Source organism: Myotis myotis, unplaced genomic scaffold (genome assembly GCF_014108235.1).
Source record: "Myotis myotis isolate mMyoMyo1 unplaced genomic scaffold, mMyoMyo1.p scaffold_m19_p_5, whole genome shotgun sequence".
In the NCBI taxonomy this organism is placed as follows: Eukaryota; Metazoa; Chordata; class Mammalia; order Chiroptera; family Vespertilionidae; genus Myotis; species Myotis myotis.
This window is the reverse complement of record NW_023416357.1, coordinates 59,868,324-59,888,674: the sequence shown is the minus strand read 5'-3', so window position 1 is coordinate 59,888,674 and position 20,351 is coordinate 59,868,324. Positions and strand designations below refer to the sequence as shown.

Sequence of the window (20,351 nt, the reverse complement as noted above, 5' to 3'; positions counted from 1 at the left end):
TATATACTACTCTAAACACTATTAGACTATCTAAATTTACACTCATATCCTCAGTTGCCTGTTCTCGCACATAATTCTTTTTGTAAAGGAAAGAAAAACCTTTATTAAGGTAGGTTCAATTTTGATACTATGCTTATTCATATTTTCATACTATTATGTTTTTCATTTAGACATGCTCAGAGATACCCTTGCCTCTATATTAGAATTTTATTTTTATTACCTAATTCTTCTGCTTTTATTACAAATGCACTCTAAGTTTTTTAAAATTTTTTTCCTAACATGCACAAGAACTCTATGATATATGCATATAGCCCATTTTATAGTAGAGGTTGCGGAGGCTCATAAATAGTAAAGAACCTGCCTAGAGCTCAATAACTAGAAAGGGGAAGAGGCAGCACTTGAACCCAGTTCTGTTTGGCTTTATACTTCTGCTCTTTCCACTACATCAGGTAACAAGCCACATATGCTTCATATAGTTGTAAGCATCAGAAATTATATAATTTTGGCCTATTTTTGACATTCAGTAAATGACACCTACTTATTGTCATCATCATTCTTTTTTATAGTGTCACTTAGCTATGAGCATTCCTTTGCCAGAGAAACACCCTCTAACAGGTCATTTTCAACCCAAGCATATGCTTTTTGTGCCTCTGCCTTCTCTCTGTTACCCTACACAATCCATTGCATAATTGAAATATTCCTCATTTTCTCCTCCACATACACAAGTTCAGGATAGTAGTAGAACAGTAGAAAGAACACTGGCTTGTGAGTCAACTAGAACTCCATTTGACTCTCAGCACAGACCATCTCAAGCTAAGTGGGCAAGTTACTTAACTCCTCTGAGATGAAGATCTTTTCATCTGTAAAGCGAATAATGATGCCTATCTTATAGGGTTTGTAGATTAGAAACAATGCATGCACATAGTAGGTACTCAGTAAATAGTTTTTCTCATTCTCATTTTCATAATTATAACCTATGCTTCAGTTAAATCAGACCAAATACCCACCCCCAATACTGTCTGTGCTTTGCAATTCTTTCCCCATCGCATTGTCACCCAGTTCATTCTTCTTCTTCAATCTTAGTTCAAAAGTCACTTCCATCAGACTTTCCTAGGTCCTACTACAAGAAGAGATCGTTCCTTTATCTGAACTGCTGTAGCACTTGGAACTTGTTTATTAGGTCACTGTATATTGTATCACAATATGTTTATTTTTGCCTATATTTGTTATTAAGCTGTAAGAACCTTGATTGCATGGACAATATCTTAAGCTTCTCTGTTTTCTCCATAGCACTTAGCTCAGTACCTGGCACTCAATAAATGGATGAATAAATCACATATATAAATAAAGTTTTTATGAAATCTGTATTCTTTCTTTAATAGTTTCAAATCTCTTAATTTAAAATGTGTAGAAACTCTTAATAGTTTTCGGAATATGATCTATTTCTAAAGTGATTAAATAAAAAATTATGCTCCTTGACCCTCCCTTAGAAAACATCCCTCCCATGATGGCTATGACTATGTGGAATTTCCAGAGGAGCCTTAGGCACACTAACGTACACTGTAGACATGTGGCCTGAAACAAAGAGAATGGGAAGACTGGAAGAACCAAGATATATATATATATATATATATATATATATATATATATATATATATGAATGATTTATTATAAGGAATGTACTCACATGATTAGGAAGGCTGAGAAGTCCCACAACCTTCGATCTGCAAGCTGAAGTCCCAGGAGAGCCGATTGGTGTAGTTCCATTCCCAGACTGAAGGCCTGAGAAGCAGCTAGTGCTCTGCTTGCCAAGCTCTCCCAGGAGCATCCATGATGATGTAGGTCCAGTCTGAGAGCAACAGAACATTGATGTCCTAGTTCAGTTACCCAGAGAGAGAGGGAGGGGGAGAGGGAAAAGGGGGGGGGAGGAGAGAGAGAGAGAGAAAGAGAGAGAATTCTTCCTTCTACATTAGAGAGGACAATATGCTTTACTTAGCCTACAGATTCAAATGCTAATCTCACCCAGAAACAATCACAGACACACCTTGAAATCATGTTCAGCCAAATAACTGGGGCACTCCATGATCCAGTTGAGTTGACACATAAAATTAACCATCGCAACTCTCAAGTTTAAAAGGATGTGATCTTGGAAAAAAATAAAAATAAAAAAATTCAGCAACCTAAACCAGAGTAATATCTCATTCATCTGCTGCAGGCGAATCATTAAAGACAGGCCCTGGGCCGAGGGAAAAGTAGGCACTGAAACCACACTCTGCCCACCAAGCTTTACCAAGTTGGCCTGGGGCAGCCTCCACCTGGGGGAAGGTGCCTCTTTTTAATTCGCTGAGTTGTTGTGGGCCAGGAGAAGAAAGATGCATTTGATGTGAACCCCTGGAAGGAATTTACCTGCTGAGATGGACTTCCTAGGGTCAATCGAGGACCCAAATTTTATGAATAATAAGTCTCGCGGCCATTTGCTAACAGGGGGTCCTCACATTGAACTCTGGGCTTCCCACATTATTTCCCTGCCTATTTACACTGTTGAGTCAACAACTGCAGGGAAACTCTGAGACCTGCCCACTTACCCAATAGTATATTGTATATTTATTTGTCCAATAGTATATTTATATGTATGATTGCTGTCTTAAAGTATTTTTATAGAACATTCCAAACATATACTGAAATAGAGAGTATTATATAATAGCTCTCAACATACCCATTATTCAGCTTCATCAATGACCTACCCAATTTTATTTTATCTATACCCCCATAGTATAGATTTCAAGGGAAGAGAGAAAATAGAAAAAGTAAAAAGAACCCCAAAGCCGCTGGAATGATAAATAAAAATATTCTTTTTCAATCTATTACTTGGTCTGGTACTCATCACATATTCTGAGTTCTTATGGCAGATCAAGCTTCTAGACCTCAGATCCCTTATTTGTAAAATAAAGGGAACTAAATGGTCTCTAAATCACCTTTGACAGGAATTCTATGAGTTTATTGGGAAAAGCCTAAGAAAGCACAGGAGGGATCTTATTGAATTAGCATTTGCTTGCTGGCATATTTCCATTTCTGGTTTAATTAATTTTAAAACATTTTACATCTTCCAGAAAAAAAATAATAACTTCCAAAATGAGAAAGACCCTTGCTCAGCATTTCTCTGTTGGGCAGTAGATACTCTATAGGAAAAGTAAATCTTTCCTCATTCACATATTTTTGATTCCAGAAAGGAAGGGAAAGAGAGAGAGAGAGAGAAACCTCAATGATGAGAGAGAATCATTGATTGGCTGTACGCCCCACACTGGGGATCCAGCCCACAACCGGGCATGTGCTCTGACTGGGAATCAAACCATGACCTCCTGGTTGACAGGTCCACATTCAACCACTGAGCCACACCCCCAGCCCAGAGGTAAGCATTTTAAAATTTTCCCCAGCAGAGACTTTGCCTTCTGCAAAGAATAAGATCGGCTTAGCTTCTGTGGAAATTACTTGTCTCCTCTTAAACACACGTGTCTTTATTTTAAGCTCCTCTTGTTGGAAATGTTCACTTGCTTGAGAGACAAATCTCAGAATAATACTTCTTTAAAAAAAAAAAATTCAGCTATATTTAGGAATCTCATGTCTGACATGATTCTTAAATGCTATCAGGTGAAAATATATTTGTAGATTTGCAACTAGGAATTTACTTTTATTGATCAGAATAAATTGGTAGGGGGCAAATGGCCTCAAGCAACACAGAGATAGCTACTTCAGCTATAAATCTCCCACTTGCTACCTACTCTCCCACTGTGTCAGAAGGCAAGATACCTAGACAATTAAATAACCCATTTCCCCCCATTATAGTCTCCTCCACAAGAAGACTCACGCGCTGGAAAGCTTGGTCATTTGAAAGACACTATTACCGGCAAGATGACAACACCTCAGTTCTTCTCTTCTTGAAGGAAAGATTTCAATCAAGAGACAAAGTGTAGCAAAGTAAGAACTTATTGGCCACAGCAAAAATATACTTACAACCGTGAAACAAGGAAGGTACATGGAAGAAGTAAAGGAGAGCCTAGGCTGGGCTGCTCTGGCTCACTGGGAAGTCAGAGAAAAGGGGGTTAGCCTGGGATGAGCTGCCACCCTCTGATTGCAAGTCTGCCCCCTGGTTGCAAGTCTCGGGTGGTCCCTTAGAGGGAAGAAAGAATGGTGTGGGTGTGTTCCTCCAGGGGAGAGAGTGGCTGGGTCCTTCATCCTGAGCGTATTTATCTCTCTCTGGTGGAAATCTTTGGGGAGGTCTCAATAGAATATTCATCAGCTTTCCAGGTGTGCTCTTTCAGGGTTCTGGTCACTCCTGATTGGTCAGTGCCAGGGCAGGGGGTCATTAGCCAATGCAGCTGGTCCTGAAGCAGCCATGGCGTCACTTATCTGGTTTTGCTGCTTTTCTGGGCCTAGAGCTGAAATACAACTGAGGCCTAGATGTTATCTTTGGGAGGAAAAGGTCAGGGGGTCTAAACCGCATGACTAGCAACATGGAAAGCCAGGGGTCCAAACCACATGATCAGTGATATGGTAGGTTACGCTGGGGGTGAGGTTCTTGTTTTCCCAGTTTTGCCCCTTGCTAGGCCTCTGGGGCTTTTTGCCCTGGTGAGTTTCTGTACCTGGCCCATCGTTCTTGGTCTGCTCAGGTCTGTCTAACTGCCTATAGCAATACCTTCTCTGATTTCACGGAATCTGTATTTATCTAAGTTTCTGGTTGCAGAGATTCATAGGCTCTTCCTAAGGGACAACTTGACAATATAGATCTGAACACCTTAAAAGTAGGCATAGCCTTTGTGACATCTGAGATGGCTCTAAATGATCCTAACCACCTGGTATTCACTCCTTTGTGTAGTCCCCTCCCACAATGAATCATGGATGTGAGGCCGTATTAGCATTGTTTTGCTGCTGTAACAAACCACTACAGAGCTAGTGGCTTAAAACAAGACATATCTATTATCTTACTGGTTTGGAGATCAGAAGCTCAAAATAGATCACACCCAGCTAATATCCAGGTGTCAGCAGTAAGCTCTAAGGGAGAATCTCTTTCCTCACCTTTTCCATATTCTAGAACAGTGGTTCTCAGCTTTGGCTGCACATTAGAATCACCTGGGAATCTTTTTAAAATCCTGATTTCCGGGTCTCATCCTCCGGAAATTCTGTTTCTTTGTTACTAATGTTGTGGCCTCACCCCATAACAAAGAAATAGAATTTCCGGAGGATGAGGCCCAGAAATCAGGATTTTAAAAAGATTCCCAGGTGATTCTAATGTGCAGCCAAGGTTGAGAACCACTGTTCTAGAGGCTCAGGCCACCTCACCAATTACATCACTCCAATATCTGCTTCTGTAGAGACATCACCTTCTCTGATTCTAAATCTCTTGCCTCCTTGTTTTACTCATAAGGACCCGTGATTACATTGGACCCAACTGGATAATCCAAATAATCTACTCATTTCAAAATCCTAACTTAATAATGTCTGCAGTAACATTCCTTTTGCCAGGAAAGATAACATCTTCACTAGTTCCATTTTCTTAGGTCATCTTTAAGGGATCATTATTCTGCTTACCACAGGGACCAACAGAAAATGGTAGAAATAACAGTATGTGATTTCCTTTGTGTGGTAAAAGGCATTGCAACTTGAGTCAGGCTTCCTAAGTGTTTTGTACTGGGGAAGTCAGCTGCCATGTGTGAGGAGACTCAGCCCTGTAGAGAGATCCAGGTGGAAAAGAACAAAGCCTTCCTATCCATAACAAGCACAAATCACCAGCCATGTGCATGAGCCACCATGGAGTAGGCCAGGCCTTCAGATGATTACAACCTCAGCCAACAACCGACTACAACCACATGCGAGACCCTGCCTAGCCACTCCTGGATCCCTGACCCAATAATAAAGAACTATTTTCACTTGATGCCACTAAATTTCAGGGTGGTATATGTGCAGCATTGTAACTAATACAACTTTGATCCATTCCTAGAAATGGAGGTCAATTGTATGTGAAAATAATTCTGAGGAAAGAACCAGTTATACTGTACAAAGAAGTTACATATGCACAAAAAGTTCTGAATAGAGAAGCTCATTAGAGTTGTGTGTTAGTGAAACATCAAAACCAACTTAAGTATTCAGCTATGGAGGACTGATAAATAAAATAAAACACACCCATATAATGGATGAGTGTGTGTCCTGTTGTAGATCATAAAAAGCATGTTGCAGAAGAGTAGTTTTCAAAATGTTTCTGGTTAGAACAACCGTGGGCAAACTACGGCCCGCGGGCCGGATCCGGCCCGTTCGGCTGTTCTATCCGGCCCGCGGAGCCGAAAGAGCGGAGGGTTCTCTTGCTCTCCCCTCCGCTCCTTCACCAGCAGCAGTGTTAACATGGCAACGTCGGGAAACACGGCCGCAGCTCCTTCTTCTGAGTCCAGCTTAAGAACCCATTGTGGCCCTCGAGTCAAAAAGTTTGCCCACCCCTGGGTTAGAACCTTTTAAGTAAAATTTTAAGAGAAGCTTCACAATAAAAGCAGTCTTTTTTAAAAAATAATTTTTAAGTTGATTTTGAGACAGAGAGAGAGAGATTTGCTTCTCCATTTATTCATGCATTCATTGATTGCTTCTTGTATGTGCCCTGTCTGGGGATCAAATCCACAACCTTGGCTTATTGGGAAGATGCTCTAACTAACTTAGCTGCCCGGACAGGGCTCAAGTAGAGTCTTTCATGTTAATGCTCAGGTTGAGGTAGGTGCAGCTTCCCAGAGCCAGGCCCTAGCAATGGCGTACACCGAGGATTCTGGGAGCACAATTTGAAAGCCACTGTTTAAGAGGATCACTACTGACATATGAATCAATATGCTACTGAAAAGAGAAGATCTGTGGTAATACATTTGCCTATCTCTCCACCCTCACCTTGGATTCTCCACCCTTGTCATCTGTGCTCTGGCCTCTGGTTTCTCAGCTCTCGGCTCAAATGTTACTTCCTCAGTTAAAACTTACTCGCTGCTTCTTTCCTCTCCTCATACTAGCTCAGATGGGATTCGATTCCCTTGTTTGATGTCTTCGCACCCTCTGTACATTTTCCCCTACTATTTATCACCATCATTTCATTATTTTATTGATGCCTTTCTCCCACACAAGGCTGCTAATTTCAAAGTGATTTAAAAAAATAAATATAATATGTATTCATTTGCTAGGACTTCCACAAGAAACTGCCTACCAGCTGAATCTAAAGTGAAACATCTTGTAGTACCAGAATGTAAGGAAGTGCTAAAACATAAACAACAAAAGGACAAGGTTATGTCAAAGGGACACAGAAAGCTACCTGAAAGAGCTTCAAATTGCCAAAGGTGGAATATTTGGAGCAATGAAATAAAGCAGTATTGCATTATAACTGAAAGTATAAAATAAGTATATATAAATCCATACTAATATAAAAAAAAATCTATACTAACAAAAGGGTAATATGCTAATTAGACCAGATAGACTGGACGTCCTTCCTGACAAAGCCGGGGGCGTGGCCGGCCTGCAAACTACCCACGGCCCCTCGCCCAGGCTGGCCCTGCCCCCAGCGGGGACCCCCCCACCATGATCTGGGGTCCCCTTCAGGTCAGGCCATCTGGCCCCCGCCCGTGTACCAGGCCTCTATCCTATATAATAAAAGGGTAATATGCAAATTGACCCTAACAGCAGAACGACCAGAATGACCGCTGAACCAGTCACTATTAGGTGCACTGACCACCTCTGGTTCCTTTCCCTGGCCTGCAGGCTCTGATTGTCTGATGGCCACCGACAGCGGGGGTGGGGCTGGCAAGCAGGCAGGAACAACTGACCTCTTGGTCCCTTCCCCCGGCCGTCAGGCACCAATCACCCGATGGTGAACAGGGAACCAGGGGTGGGTGGTGGCGAGGGGGAGCTGGGGAAAATGGCCCTGATTACAGGCCAGGACTAGGGACTGTACCTGTGCACAGGTACAGACTGAATTTTGTGTGCTGGGCCTCTAGTTAAATACATAAGAAAGAAATTAGGTAAAAGAGACAAATCTTCACAGAAGAGGACATTAATGGAAAAATTGATGAAATCCAAGTACAGATTGGAGTTTAGTTTAAAAAGATAAGTATTTCAAAAGCCCATCAAAAATAAAAACTTTATTCTGATATGTAACTCGGGGAAAAATTTTTTCTCATCATTCCCTAGAAGCAGGTAATTCATATTCTCAATACACAAATGGAAAAAAAGGGACAATAACCTCATCACACCCACAGAGAACGACCCTATTACATTCAAAGTAACTTGTTGGAAAAGTTGGCTCTCATTCCGTGTACATTAGAATCCTCTTGGTAATCTTGCATAAGACATATTCTCAAAATACTGCATTCCCTTCTATTCTCCCTTACACATGCCACAGCCAGAAAGCCAACTCAGCTTCAAACTGTTACATTAAGAAAGTATATTCTTTACTTTTTCAAAAAAAGCTTCAAGTTGATTAACTGAGATCTAAACCCATATATTTAATACCCAGTGCTAATACAGCTTTAATCCTTTTAAGGAAGATTGTCAAAAGGAGCAAAACTTCCAAGAAAAATAAAAAAAGAGTAAATGATTTAATAGAAAGAAAAAAGTCATGTACAATCTTGTATAAACATATCAGGAGAGGCCTTCTTGCAAATTTAAACTAATAAGCAGCAAAATATTCTTTCATTTCAGTGGCACCATAAAAAGCCATCAAATTTAGAAACTTTCCAAGGACTTTCAGGGAGGGAGATACTAAAAAAACCAAACAAACCATGTGAGGACATTGTCTTTTGCTCAGACAGTCTTTTATGCTATCCAAGCTGCTTTACTCTTCTGCCTTTTCCTTTCCTAATTCTTTGAATCCATCTTTCTCCTCCATCTAAAGTCAGAGAGTGTAATTAGAGGGCCTGTGGCTCCACCTTTCATGGAAATAGCTATATCCCTATTTGCATGTGTTTGGAGCCATTACCAGCTGTCCTTAAAAGCAGGAGGGTGACCAGTCCTTGTTATCCAGGAAGATTTTTGTTCAAAGCCAAAGATGAGAGAACAGTGCAAGTGGTAGAAAATAGCTTTTTTCTCTCTGAAAAATACGAGAGCAGTTTAAAGTGAATAGAAATTAGTGGATCAGTGAACTGGAAGAAAACGTTATTGCCTCTGAAACAGCCTTGCTCCCACTCAACTTTGCATAACAATATTCAGGTTGCTATTATGAAGCAGGACTTCCAGTCTGCTTCCCAGCCCAAATCAGGAAGGTTCAGGAAGGTTCCCCACTCTACCATGAGATTGGGGAGAATGAAAGGCACAGTGCAACCAAACATACTTAAATCTTTTGGAGAGGATTTTTTTTTTTAACTCTAAACAATGATTTCTCCATTAACAGGTATAAAATGTCTTCTAACTAGAAACAGCAAATGCACTTTTTAAATATTCAGCACAAGTTGCATATAAATAAGACATTCTAGGAGCCTATCTGCTTCAATTTTTATAAAGCAGATGTCTGCTGTCCTAAGCAAATAGTTCAAGTTGTTTCCAAAATATGGAAGCAAAAGGCAATAGAGGTACCATTTACACACTCATCAGTAAGAGAGGAAATGCATCCGCTTTGCAAAACTGCTGCTCACGAAAAAGCAAATTTCCCTAGCAACGGCTGCATCACACAGCTCTTAGAAGACCATTTCTAAGCTATGAGAGTAATTATAGAAAAATGTATAAAAAGATCTATCAAAAATTTTTTTATCTTTGCCATGGGAACATTTCCCCTAAAGTTAGATATGCCTAAAGTCATTCTATATGATCAAATGAGAGAGAAAGGAGAGAGAGAGAGAGAGAGAGAGAGAGAGAGAGAGCGAGAGAGAATATATAAAAACTGGGAAATGAATGGTGAGGGGATTTCCCACCCGAGGCACCATTTCAGCATGAGGTGCTGTTCGTTTGGTGACTCCTGACTCCATTCTTTTTCTTTGTGACTTTTCTTATTTCCTTCCTTAACCAAAGAATAGTTACAAATCAAAGAATTTCTAATTGGATGATAACAGAGTCAAAAGGTAGAGGCTCTAAATCCCAGAATTCTGTTGATAGTTAATCTCACGCCCCACCCCCAGCTGCCAGAGGCGACCTCAAGGGAGGAGCTGGGCATTTCTTTGGTCATCACTCTCCCTAAAAGCTTTCATTACTCAGAAAGGCATGTAGGATTCTCTCAGACTCCATCCAAATCCAATAGGAAATGTCTTAAATTTTCCAGAAATAAAACCCTATATGGTTTTTTTCACCACAAGTAGGAAATACACCTAAAAATAAAGTGGGATGTCTGAATTTGCCAGCATTTCTGGATTGTTCTGATATGTATACAGTATATTGTTTTAACTGAAATATTGTTTGGGAATATAGCGTATTTTCTGGCAGGGAATTGTTACCTTGCAATACTATATTTGAATGTATTTTATTGTTGATACATGTCTTAATGCCATAAATAACAGTTTGTTTGAAATGTCTTTTCATTGCACCAGGTAATATTTAATACAGCTTATCTGTTCCTAATCATTTTCAGCCCCTGGATCTGAGGGAGCAAGCATGGGAGAGCCAAGATAGTAGATGCAGTCTTCAACCCACCACACTCATGGTACTCTGAGACAGGGAAAAAAAGAAATAAACTAAGGAGTATATGGACTGAAATTCAACTACACCATCCTGCCAAAACCTAGATGAGATCAAGAAAGGAAAAAGGAGCTGAGAAGATCTAGGTTCCTATTCTGTGCCAGGGGTTGTACCTATATTCTCCCTTTGATCTTCGCATCAATCTCCAGAAGGCATTAAAGGCCTTTTCAGATGAGGGGTTTCAAACTCAGAGACGAAATGATTTGGGCAGCATCACAGAGGAATAGTGGTAGAGCTGAGATTCAAACCCAAGTCTGCCTAAAACCAACGTCTGTGCTCTTTCTGTGTATCTCTCTTTACCCTCCTGAAGCAGTAGCTGTTCATTTTTTCACCTGGACTTTTCCTCGGCAGGGGTCACAAACTGTTGAGCCTTTGTTCTTTTTAGACAAAACAGTTTTACTTACAAATGTGAATTAATTGCCAGAAGATTTCATATAAAATTCTGATTTGGGCTTCCCTTGAAAAACAGAGCATAAAAAGCCAGGCCGGTGTAGCTTAGTGGTTGAGCATCAACTTGTGAACCAGGAGGTCATGGTTTGATCCCTGGTTGGGGCACATGCTTGGGTTGCAGGCTCGATACCCAGTGTGGGGCGTGATTTCGTCTCATCATTGATGTTTCTATCTCTCTCTCCCTTTCCCTTCCTCTCTGAAGTTAATAAAAATGCATTTAATTTAAAAAACAAAGAAAGATGGAACAGCTCCAGGATTCTCTCATGGCAACTAACAACTCCAGTTGTATTCTTTCTCCGAGGTCGATGGTCTCCAGGTCACCCCAGCCTGCCACACACAGTTAGCAGCCTGGCTGCACGGTATCAGAGTTTGCCATCCCTGGATGAGTGGTACCAAGTGAAGTCTCCTAATATTCACTGAACATTGTCTACAAGAAGGGCCAGGGCCTTACACATTGGGAATGGATGTGATGGGTGCAGCTGGGTGCTGTAAAACCGAAGGAAGGAAATGGGACTGAAGACCAAACTTGAACCTGTGAATTCATCTTGACCTGCTCATTCTCTAACCCAGGAAGATAATGGGCCCAAGTGTTTAAAAATTTGTCATAAAAATGTTTAAATTTGCCCTCAGCTGAATAATGGCCTTCCATGAATTTCAGCTAAGAAGAGTAAAAGAGCAGGAGTCCAAGAATCCAAAAACTGGAATGCTCATCCTCACTCACTTGCTGACTCACTTTTCCATCAGTAAACAGCACTAAGCATTGGTTGGATTCAGGTGCCATGTCTGTACATGGAAAGAACTGGACTACTGATGGACAGCAGCCATGCAGGTATAAGTACAAGGACACAGTGGTAGGGACTGGGTCTCAACTTCACTCCAGAGACCACTGTCGCCTGGGGGAGTCTGGTGTGAAAGCTGCCAGATTGTCTCACTTTGCCAGAATAGCCACAAACACATATGAGCCTGTGAATGTGTTTTAATTTGAAATGTCTGACTCTTTAAAATATTAACAACTAATTCAAAAATCTTATAATCCTACCTAAGCTAACTCTGGGCAGTGAAACAAAATGTCCCTGGGTTGGATTGGCCTGGAGACCCTCGGTTTTCTGCCTCCGGACTAAACTCTATTTAGCATTAGGATTCTGTGATTTAAAGTACTGAGTAGACATATGTTCGGGAAGAAGAGAGGAATGTAGGTGGGTATGTTTTCAGTGGAAAAGCTCAGAAAGATGAAATGTGTGGCATTCACAAAGTGGCCCATTTTGCCACCCTCCTCTGAATCCTGCATTCTGTGAGCACGAAACAAGAGGTGTGGGCACGTGCACCGTGTGAGCATCGCCTGCATAGGCTGAGTGAGGAGATGCTGCCAGGGAGGAGAAAAGAGAGCCGAAGGTGGACATTACTCTCTGGGGAAGTAGGAGAATTGTACCCAGTCCCTGGAAAGCCAAGAAGGAAGAAGGTAAAAACATTTTTAAACATGTACTTGGTGGTAGATGCTTTATATTTCTTATTTAGTCCCTAAATCTTTTTTAAAAATCTATTTTTATTGGTCTCAGAGAGGAAGGGAGAGGGAGAAAGAGATAGAAACATCAATGATGAGAGAAAATCACCGATCAGCTGCCTCCTGCACTCCCTGCACTGGGGATCAAGCCTGCAACCTGAGCATGTGACCTCCTGGTTCATAGGTCCATGCTCAACCACTGAGCAACGCCAGCCAGGCAAGTCCCTAAATCTTTAAGGTAGACGCTGGTGCTGACCATCATTATAGTGATGACCATGTACTGTGCATTTTTCATGTACCAGGCACGGTGCAAAGTGATTTAACTATGTTTTATCTTACCAGCACCTCGATAGAGATTCCTTTATGGCCAATATATAGATGAGAAAATTAAGCCTTTGAGATTCAGCAATTTGGCCCAAAATGTACAACTAAGGAATTAGCAGTGGGTTTCAAATTCTGTCTACACAGCACTCACTCTTCACTCTTCTGCTTTTCTAAAAAGTTAGGGAACTGGTTCAAGATCCCATTACCAGAAAGCAGTGGAGTCAACATTCTATTGTAACTGTGAGTCCTCAGAGCCTTTGGTTGCTTTTCCTACTATCTGTCCCCTAGTTGGAACAGGCCAGACACAAGTCCCCAGGGTACAATATCCCCTAAATTCTTCTCAAATTCACAAGCTTCCATCCTCTAGATATCTTTTCTGTAACGTAATGCACATAGCCACTGGCTCCCCTAGAAAGTGAAAGCAACACTGAGCTAATTAGACAACATCTAATAATCAATGTTGCTCTTTCTTCAATAAAGCAAAAGACATTAGTGAGAGTAAAAGACACAGTATTTACTTGAAAAGAAACCATAGCACATCTGAAAAAGAGTGCTAGCGCATTGAATATATGTCTATTCGGTATGCCATTTGCTTCCCATGTGAGGAAAATATTGCAGACATTATTTCCAAATACAAACAAAATGCAAAACCAAGCTAAGTAGAGAAGCTGTTTTGAACTAAGTCAAGTCCACACCAATACTGACACCAGTGAGCACATACTATGGGCACTGTGCTAAGCACTTTACATGTATTATCTCATTTCATCCTTGCCTGAGCCCACCTGTAAGATGCAGACACTGAGATACAAAATGGCTAAGGCATATGCCCAAGGTGACACAGTAAGTGATGGAGCCGCTTTCAAGCCCAGGCATGTGTTCCAATACCCTACCGGCTTCTCAAAATGTCAAGTGACAGAAAGCATGGTCTAATTTGGGAAGCATATCATAGCTGGAGAATTTAAAGCTTTCTCTTTCTTTGGTTCGTTCCCATTTTCTAAAAGCACAGGATTCACTTAGAGTGATACAAACGACACTTTTAGTATTTGATCTATACCTATGGAACTCTCTTTAATATGTATTAATTCTTCCAGATCGTTTGGGCCCTAGTAACACAGATACTGAAAACTACAGACTGCTTGGATGGAAGGGGGGTTGGAATTCCACATTTAATAAAGTGTTAACTAAATGGATATATTCAAACCAAGATAGGTACTTATATGAGGCATGGTCACACAGTGTCTGCTTAATAAATATCTGATGGATGGATGGATGGATGGATGGATGGATGGATGGATGAACACTATGTCTCCTAAAATTCATTTACTTATTTATTCAACAAACATTTGGTACCAACTATGCACCAGGCACTGTTCTAGACAATGGGGTACAACACTGTGCAAAAGAGACAAATTTCCTGCCCTTGTTGAGTTTACATTATGATAGAAATAGAAAATAAATGGGATAAGATACTTAATATGTAAGAATGTCCTAAAGGCTAAGAAAAAATACAGCAAAGAAAGTGTATTGGGAGAACTGGATGTAGTTTTGCAATTTTAGATAGGGTAGCAGGGAAAGCGGCCCTGACAAAAAGAGTCATGCTTTTAAAATACTGACCTTGGCAAAGGTTTTTTCACTTGCGATTAAACGTTCAAAATTATAGTTCTGCTATATGTATAGCAAATGTTGCCAAATATATTCAATTGATATCGCTGGATATTTTTTATGTTTGGTATTGATGAGATATGTTTTTCTAGATGATTCCAGAATGAATTTTTGAAAATCACAAAGCATGATAGAAAAATAGTATACATCTTACAAATCACTAAAGACAGGTTTAGATCATTACTGTTTTGCCAATTTATATTGCTGCTTAATACCTCTAAACTGCATGTATTTCCAAATGAAATCTAAACAAATAAGTAAAATCCCACCTGGAGCTTTCTTGAAAATGATCCGCCTTTGCGGATTCCTGCTGCCCTGTGTGACCCACCCCTAGGCAGCACCTGAGGGTGGACTTGATGACCAGGTCAGTTTGTTACCTGCACACAGCCTCTCTAGTGCCAGCAAAGCACATCGTGATGCAAAGCACTCACGGCCACCACGCAGGTAAAGCAGCTTTGTTTTTTTTCTTCCCTCTCTAAGTTGTGAACACTCACTAAAAAAAATCCACTCAGTACTAAAGTAAAATAATTTCACAATACAAGGCCTTGAAAGTGGATACTATGGAATTGGGGTTAACGTTCAGATTGTCACTCAAGACACAACCATCTATAGCTAATTCTAAATGAATGATGAGAAAAAGCCCTATTCACCTCCTCAGAGTTCATCAGTCTTACCCATACAGTCACACCTTAGAGATATTGTGGGTAAAGTTCCAGATCACTGCAATAAAGCAAATATTGCAATAAAGCAAGGAATAATCTTTTTTTCTGGTGGAGGGTCTTAACCTTTAAGTTGTTAAAAAAGTAGCATCTGTGAAGTAGAAAAAGTGAAGCGCAATAATACAAGGTATGCCTGTGCTTAATAGTGTGAAATTGTATTTTGCGCTCACCAAAAATGTTTAAAGTGGGGTGGTTTTTTTTTCAGTTTTTATTATTGTTTTATTTGTCCACAAAGAAACTGTTACTAAGCTTTCAATCCATGAACTTGTCTTCATTTGTTCATTGCTTCCTAAAATGTGTCCATTTTAAAAATAAAGAAATATCTGAAATACGTTGCTTTTTAAAACCCACTAAGTATCAGTCAATATTTTCCTCCTTTGTCACAGATTTTAGATTTTCTGATTTTAAATTCATTTTCACACATAATTGCGGCTGCATTCTGGTAACAGAAAATATGCAACTTAGACATTTTAAAAATATATCCCAAACTTGCTTATCTAACCATGCAGTCTTCTACATTCATTTGAAAAAAGACCATATATTTACTACTTAGGAAATCTATAAAGTTCTCAGTTATATTTAGGCACACAGAGAACTACAAACACATTAGGAGCGAGACCATCACTCAAGTACTTAGCCCTCGCCCCTTCAGCTCTTTCCAGGACGCTTCATCCAGCCTAATAGCTAAATGTCACCGCTCCGTGCCAAACCCATCAAGGGCTTTCCTCCTACTTCAGAATAAGCAATATTTCAGAGTCATCAGAATTAACCATCCACTAAATTCAATTTCATAAGGTTGCATCATCCTCCATATTTCACCTTCATGCGCAAGTTATTATAATTTCATAGGAAAAGCTAAAAAGCTCAGAACACACATATGCTATCAGATTCCTGAACAGAAAAGCCCTTTCTTTTCCCGAGCAGTATTAGACCCTGGATAGCAACTCAGACAGTAACTGGATGTCTTCTCAGGGCATCTGACAGAGTTCACACTGAAAAAGAGATTAGAGACAAAACTGTCAGGATTCACTGGCTGTGAGAAATCCCTGCATTCTCCTTCAGCCCTTCAGTACTGACAAGATGAGAAGCTTCAAACAAGGGTTCCAGGGTTCTTCTGAAAGCGACAGTCCCTGGCTCTCCTGAAGCTCACGGCAGGCGCCGGGGAGAGCGGGGACAGGAACTGCCGTAGGTGCTTTCCGAGGGGGACTGGAAATGCACCTCATCTGCACTTATGTCTTCTCTTTAACTTTCCTTTTTTATTACTCTCAAGAAAGAAAAACAACAGGCACTGCAATGCAGCTAGAAACTGAGGAGGAAAATGAAGAAACTCTAAGTAAGGACTGTCAAGTCAAGTCTAATATTAGAAACACTAACAAGGAAGCAGCAGCATTTTGCAGGCCTCTGGGTAAAATGGTGCCTCTCCGGTTCTCCTAGACTCAGGAGAAAGTTATCTTGAGACGTCCGAGGAAGGTCCTAGTTGATGTAGGTGAGACACATACAAAACTCCCACCATTAAAACACCAGAACTTTAAGGATGGAGGAGGGGAACGGAATCCTCCCCAGGGACTGACTAATTCAGAAGGCTGGTCACTTGCTACCAACGAAATACGCTGGCTGTGTGCTCATCTTATAAAAGGGCGATGTTTTCCACAGGAAAAGCAGAAACCAACCACAAGAGGGTTATTTTCTCAACAGGACACACAGGTGTCTACAGCAGGCAAAAGCCCAGGCCCCTACCCAGCCGGCGGCTTCCAGCAGTGAGGACACGCCGCGGGGCGCTCTCTCCCCCTCGTCTTACACCCTGAACAATAACTCAAATCCATCACAAGATCACTTGTCAGTCCTCCTGGGTTAAATGGGTCTTTATTTTTAGAGAACAATGGGAATTATAGGAAACTGGTGGCCTCACATCACAGAACTATAAATAGCGGCTCTTCCATGCAGCCCTATGTTTTTGTTTTTCAATTTTAAAGTGAAGTTGACATTTAAGAGAGAGTATTCATCTGTTGGTCAGTTTGGGATGCCCTAGTGATGTCATCGTAGGCAGGTGATTAGGGACCTATTTAGTTCCCAATCAGACAAAGCACCAGCTCTCCACAGGAATTTTAATCAGGAAGATTGTTTGCTGTGCCGAGACTGTCTCCAGGGAGCAGAACACGACTGACCTTTTTCCTCTACAGGAAATTTAAATTTGTATCATTTGGCTGGTTAGGATTTCTGCCTTTCCCTGTGGATCAAGATTAGAGATGAACTTTCAGGTTCAGTCATACATTAAAAACACAAACACATAAAACTGTGAAAAGCCAGAAGCAGAACGATGTCCTTCCCCCGATGCAAAGGTCACCGCTGTTTTTTTCTCATTCATTCCAGCCAACCAAAGCTCCCACGCTTACTGCCCCCATTTAGAGAACTCAGATTGAAAAACAGCGGTACGTATGGGTCCTCAGCATGTTCATTACCTAATTGTGTGTACTTAATTTTGCTCTTTCACTTTTTTGTTAAAAGAAGAAGTTCCCTTGTGATAGAGTCGAACTAACAGGACATTTTTCAAAAGATGTGTAAATGAGGTTATATTTATCAGAATAATTCTTGTTTGGTCTAGAAAGCTCCTGACTTGTACCACTAAGGCAGTGGTCGGCAAACTGCGGCCCCTTGAGTGTGGCTCTTCCACAAAATACCACGTGCGGGCGTGCACGTACAGTGCAATTGAAACTTCGTGGCCACACTCAAGGGGCCAAAGAGCCGCATGTGGCTCACAAGCCGCAGTTTGCCAACCACTGCACTAAGGGAAAAAGAAAAAATTTGCAAGTAAATATATCTTAGAAGAATCTGCTGCTCTCTAAATAAGCAATTTCAGGATGCAAACTCATAAAACTGCTGTGTCATCACATATTAAGTAGAATAGGGGGGTCACACAGAAAACAGACCCCCTACCCCAATAGAATAATAAAAAATAACTTAGGAAAATTACTTAACATGATCTCAGTATTAAATTAGCAATTGTTTTTATATTTCTAAAAATGAATTCATAAATTGATATAACTATGAAACATAGCAATGTTCACACAACATTCAATGACTTAGGACTGGGAGAGGTTGGAAGGTCTTACCCTAGAATTATGCCAAATCTGAAACAGATTTAATACCAAAAAGAGACTCGAGACTAAAGCTTTATTATACCTAATTTAAAGGTCATGTTGTTGGCAAGCAAGGTCAGCCTACATTTCCACCTCAACTCTTAGCTCCTAAATTAATTTTCAGTTTAATTTGTTTATCTACACTATAGCATCTGATTCTAAGAGGCTATGCATTTAATTATCACTACACATCAGAAAATATTAGGCAGTCTTACCTGTTGTAACTAATCTATAGTTCTAGGCTTGGAAGCAATTTAGAAATATTTTAATATTTATCTATAAATTATTCCATGAATTTTCAATATTATAAAGTATGCAGATACTTAGTCATGGATGGGCTGTTTTTTTCTTTGTTATTTGTTGTTCTTAAAGATATTTAAATCAGTGGCTTAGGGATTGTTTTATCTTGATAGGCAGGTTTGATTATGCATTGTTTTTATGAATTGTCTTCACCACCAAAATGAATGTGGTATATATATATGAGGGGAAACTCACTTTGGAATTCAGCTCGAAACAAATACACAACTGCTTGACACTCTTCTTGGAAACTCGATTCAGACGACATCAGCCATTGAACAATATCAAGGATAAAAAATATCTTAAATCCTGGCTGGCATGCTCAGTGGTTAGAGCTTGACCAACGCACTGAAGGGTCTCAGGTTCGATTCTCGGTCCCTGTGCAGGAGGCAACCAATCAATGTGTGTCTCTCTCAAACTGATGTTTATCTCTCCCCTCTGTCTCACTCCCCCTTCCTCCCTTCCACTCTCTCTAAAAATCAATTGAAAAAATATCCTGGGGTAAGGATTAACAAGATATATTTACATATATCTTAAGAAAATAACTTATTCTTCATAGCAGAAGAAAATGCCTGAAATTGTTTTTAAACTGAGTGACATGCCAAGGCATTATTAACAATACAAAAATGAAAAATGAATAAAAATGAATGATGCAAACATCCTTAATTATATGCCAAAGGTGAATGATGTCTGTTTCTTTATCATAACTAATCTGGGAGAAAAATCAGTAGCTATTGAACCAGACACTGTGCTCAGCCCAGATTTCAAATCCAGATTCTGTCCAATTTTAAGGCCCGTGTTCTTTCCATTGCATGTTCTGCTGCTTGCTTTCAGGCTCACCCGCTCCTTCCAGTAGTGCATCCATTCAGTGACCGACCAGAGCAGTGCTGAGCAGCTGAACTGCATGCAGAACAAAGATAACTGCTTCCCTAAGTCCACTTTGTTCTTTCCCACCGCCCTCCCCTGAGAATTCTGGGTAGGACTCTCTCTTCCTCTCTCAGTGATTACAGTAAGTGCCCAAGCTGAACAGTGTGTGCAAGAAGATTTTAAAATCATTCTGGCATAATTATCCCAATCAACAAAAACCAACTACAGCTCAATCAAACTTTTGAGAGAAAAAGCCTGCGTGGGAGTTAAATGAATTAAAGCATAAGGTCAGGCTTTTATAAGGTGCTCCAGATTCATCACCTTGCTCTAATTCTTGCATATTTCGGCAGTCACGTTTTTGTGTGACTTCACAGAAGTAACAAGTCATTTTTTAAAAAATCCCGAGATTGCCGAAACCAGTTTGGCTCAGTGGATAGAGCGTCGGCCTGCGGACTAAAAAGTCCCAGGTTCGATTCTGGTCAAGGGCATGTACCTTGGTTGCGGGCACATCCCCAGTGGGAGATGTGCAGGAGGCAGCTGATCGATGTTTCTCTCTCATCGATGTTTCTAACTCTCTATCTCTCTCCCTTCCTCTCTGTAAAAAATCAATAAAATATGTATATATAAAAAAAAAATCCCGAGATAGGCTAGAAAAGTACTGTTAACACACACTGTGCATCTACATACTGGTATATATAGCCCATGGTACTGAGACCATTG

The 20,351-nt window shown here is 40.5% G+C and overlaps 1 protein-coding gene across 42 annotated transcripts in view; it reads right to left on the bottom strand.

Annotated features, from left to right (window-relative positions):
- MACIR (macrophage immunometabolism regulator) overlaps positions 1 to 20,351 on the bottom strand; it is a 149,885-nt gene that overhangs the window by 102,207 nt on the left and 27,327 nt on the right. For 22 of the 42 annotated variants that reach the window (XR_004967825.1, XR_004967826.1, XM_036311021.1 and 19 more), the window contains one exon: positions 1,688 to 1,874. The exons of 5 other annotated variants lie outside the window; for them this stretch is intronic. Coding sequence is in view for 30 of the 37 variants with exons in the window: in XM_036311021.1 (XP_036166914.1) it covers positions 1,688 to 1,874 (187 nt within the window). In the remaining 7 variants the exon portion in view is untranslated. Of the gene's footprint in view, positions 1 to 1,687; positions 1,875 to 2,044; positions 2,146 to 20,351 lie in introns of all 42 variants that reach the window. 15 more of the 42 variants (XR_004967829.1, XR_004967828.1, XR_004967830.1 and 12 more) reach the window with 2 other exon arrangements.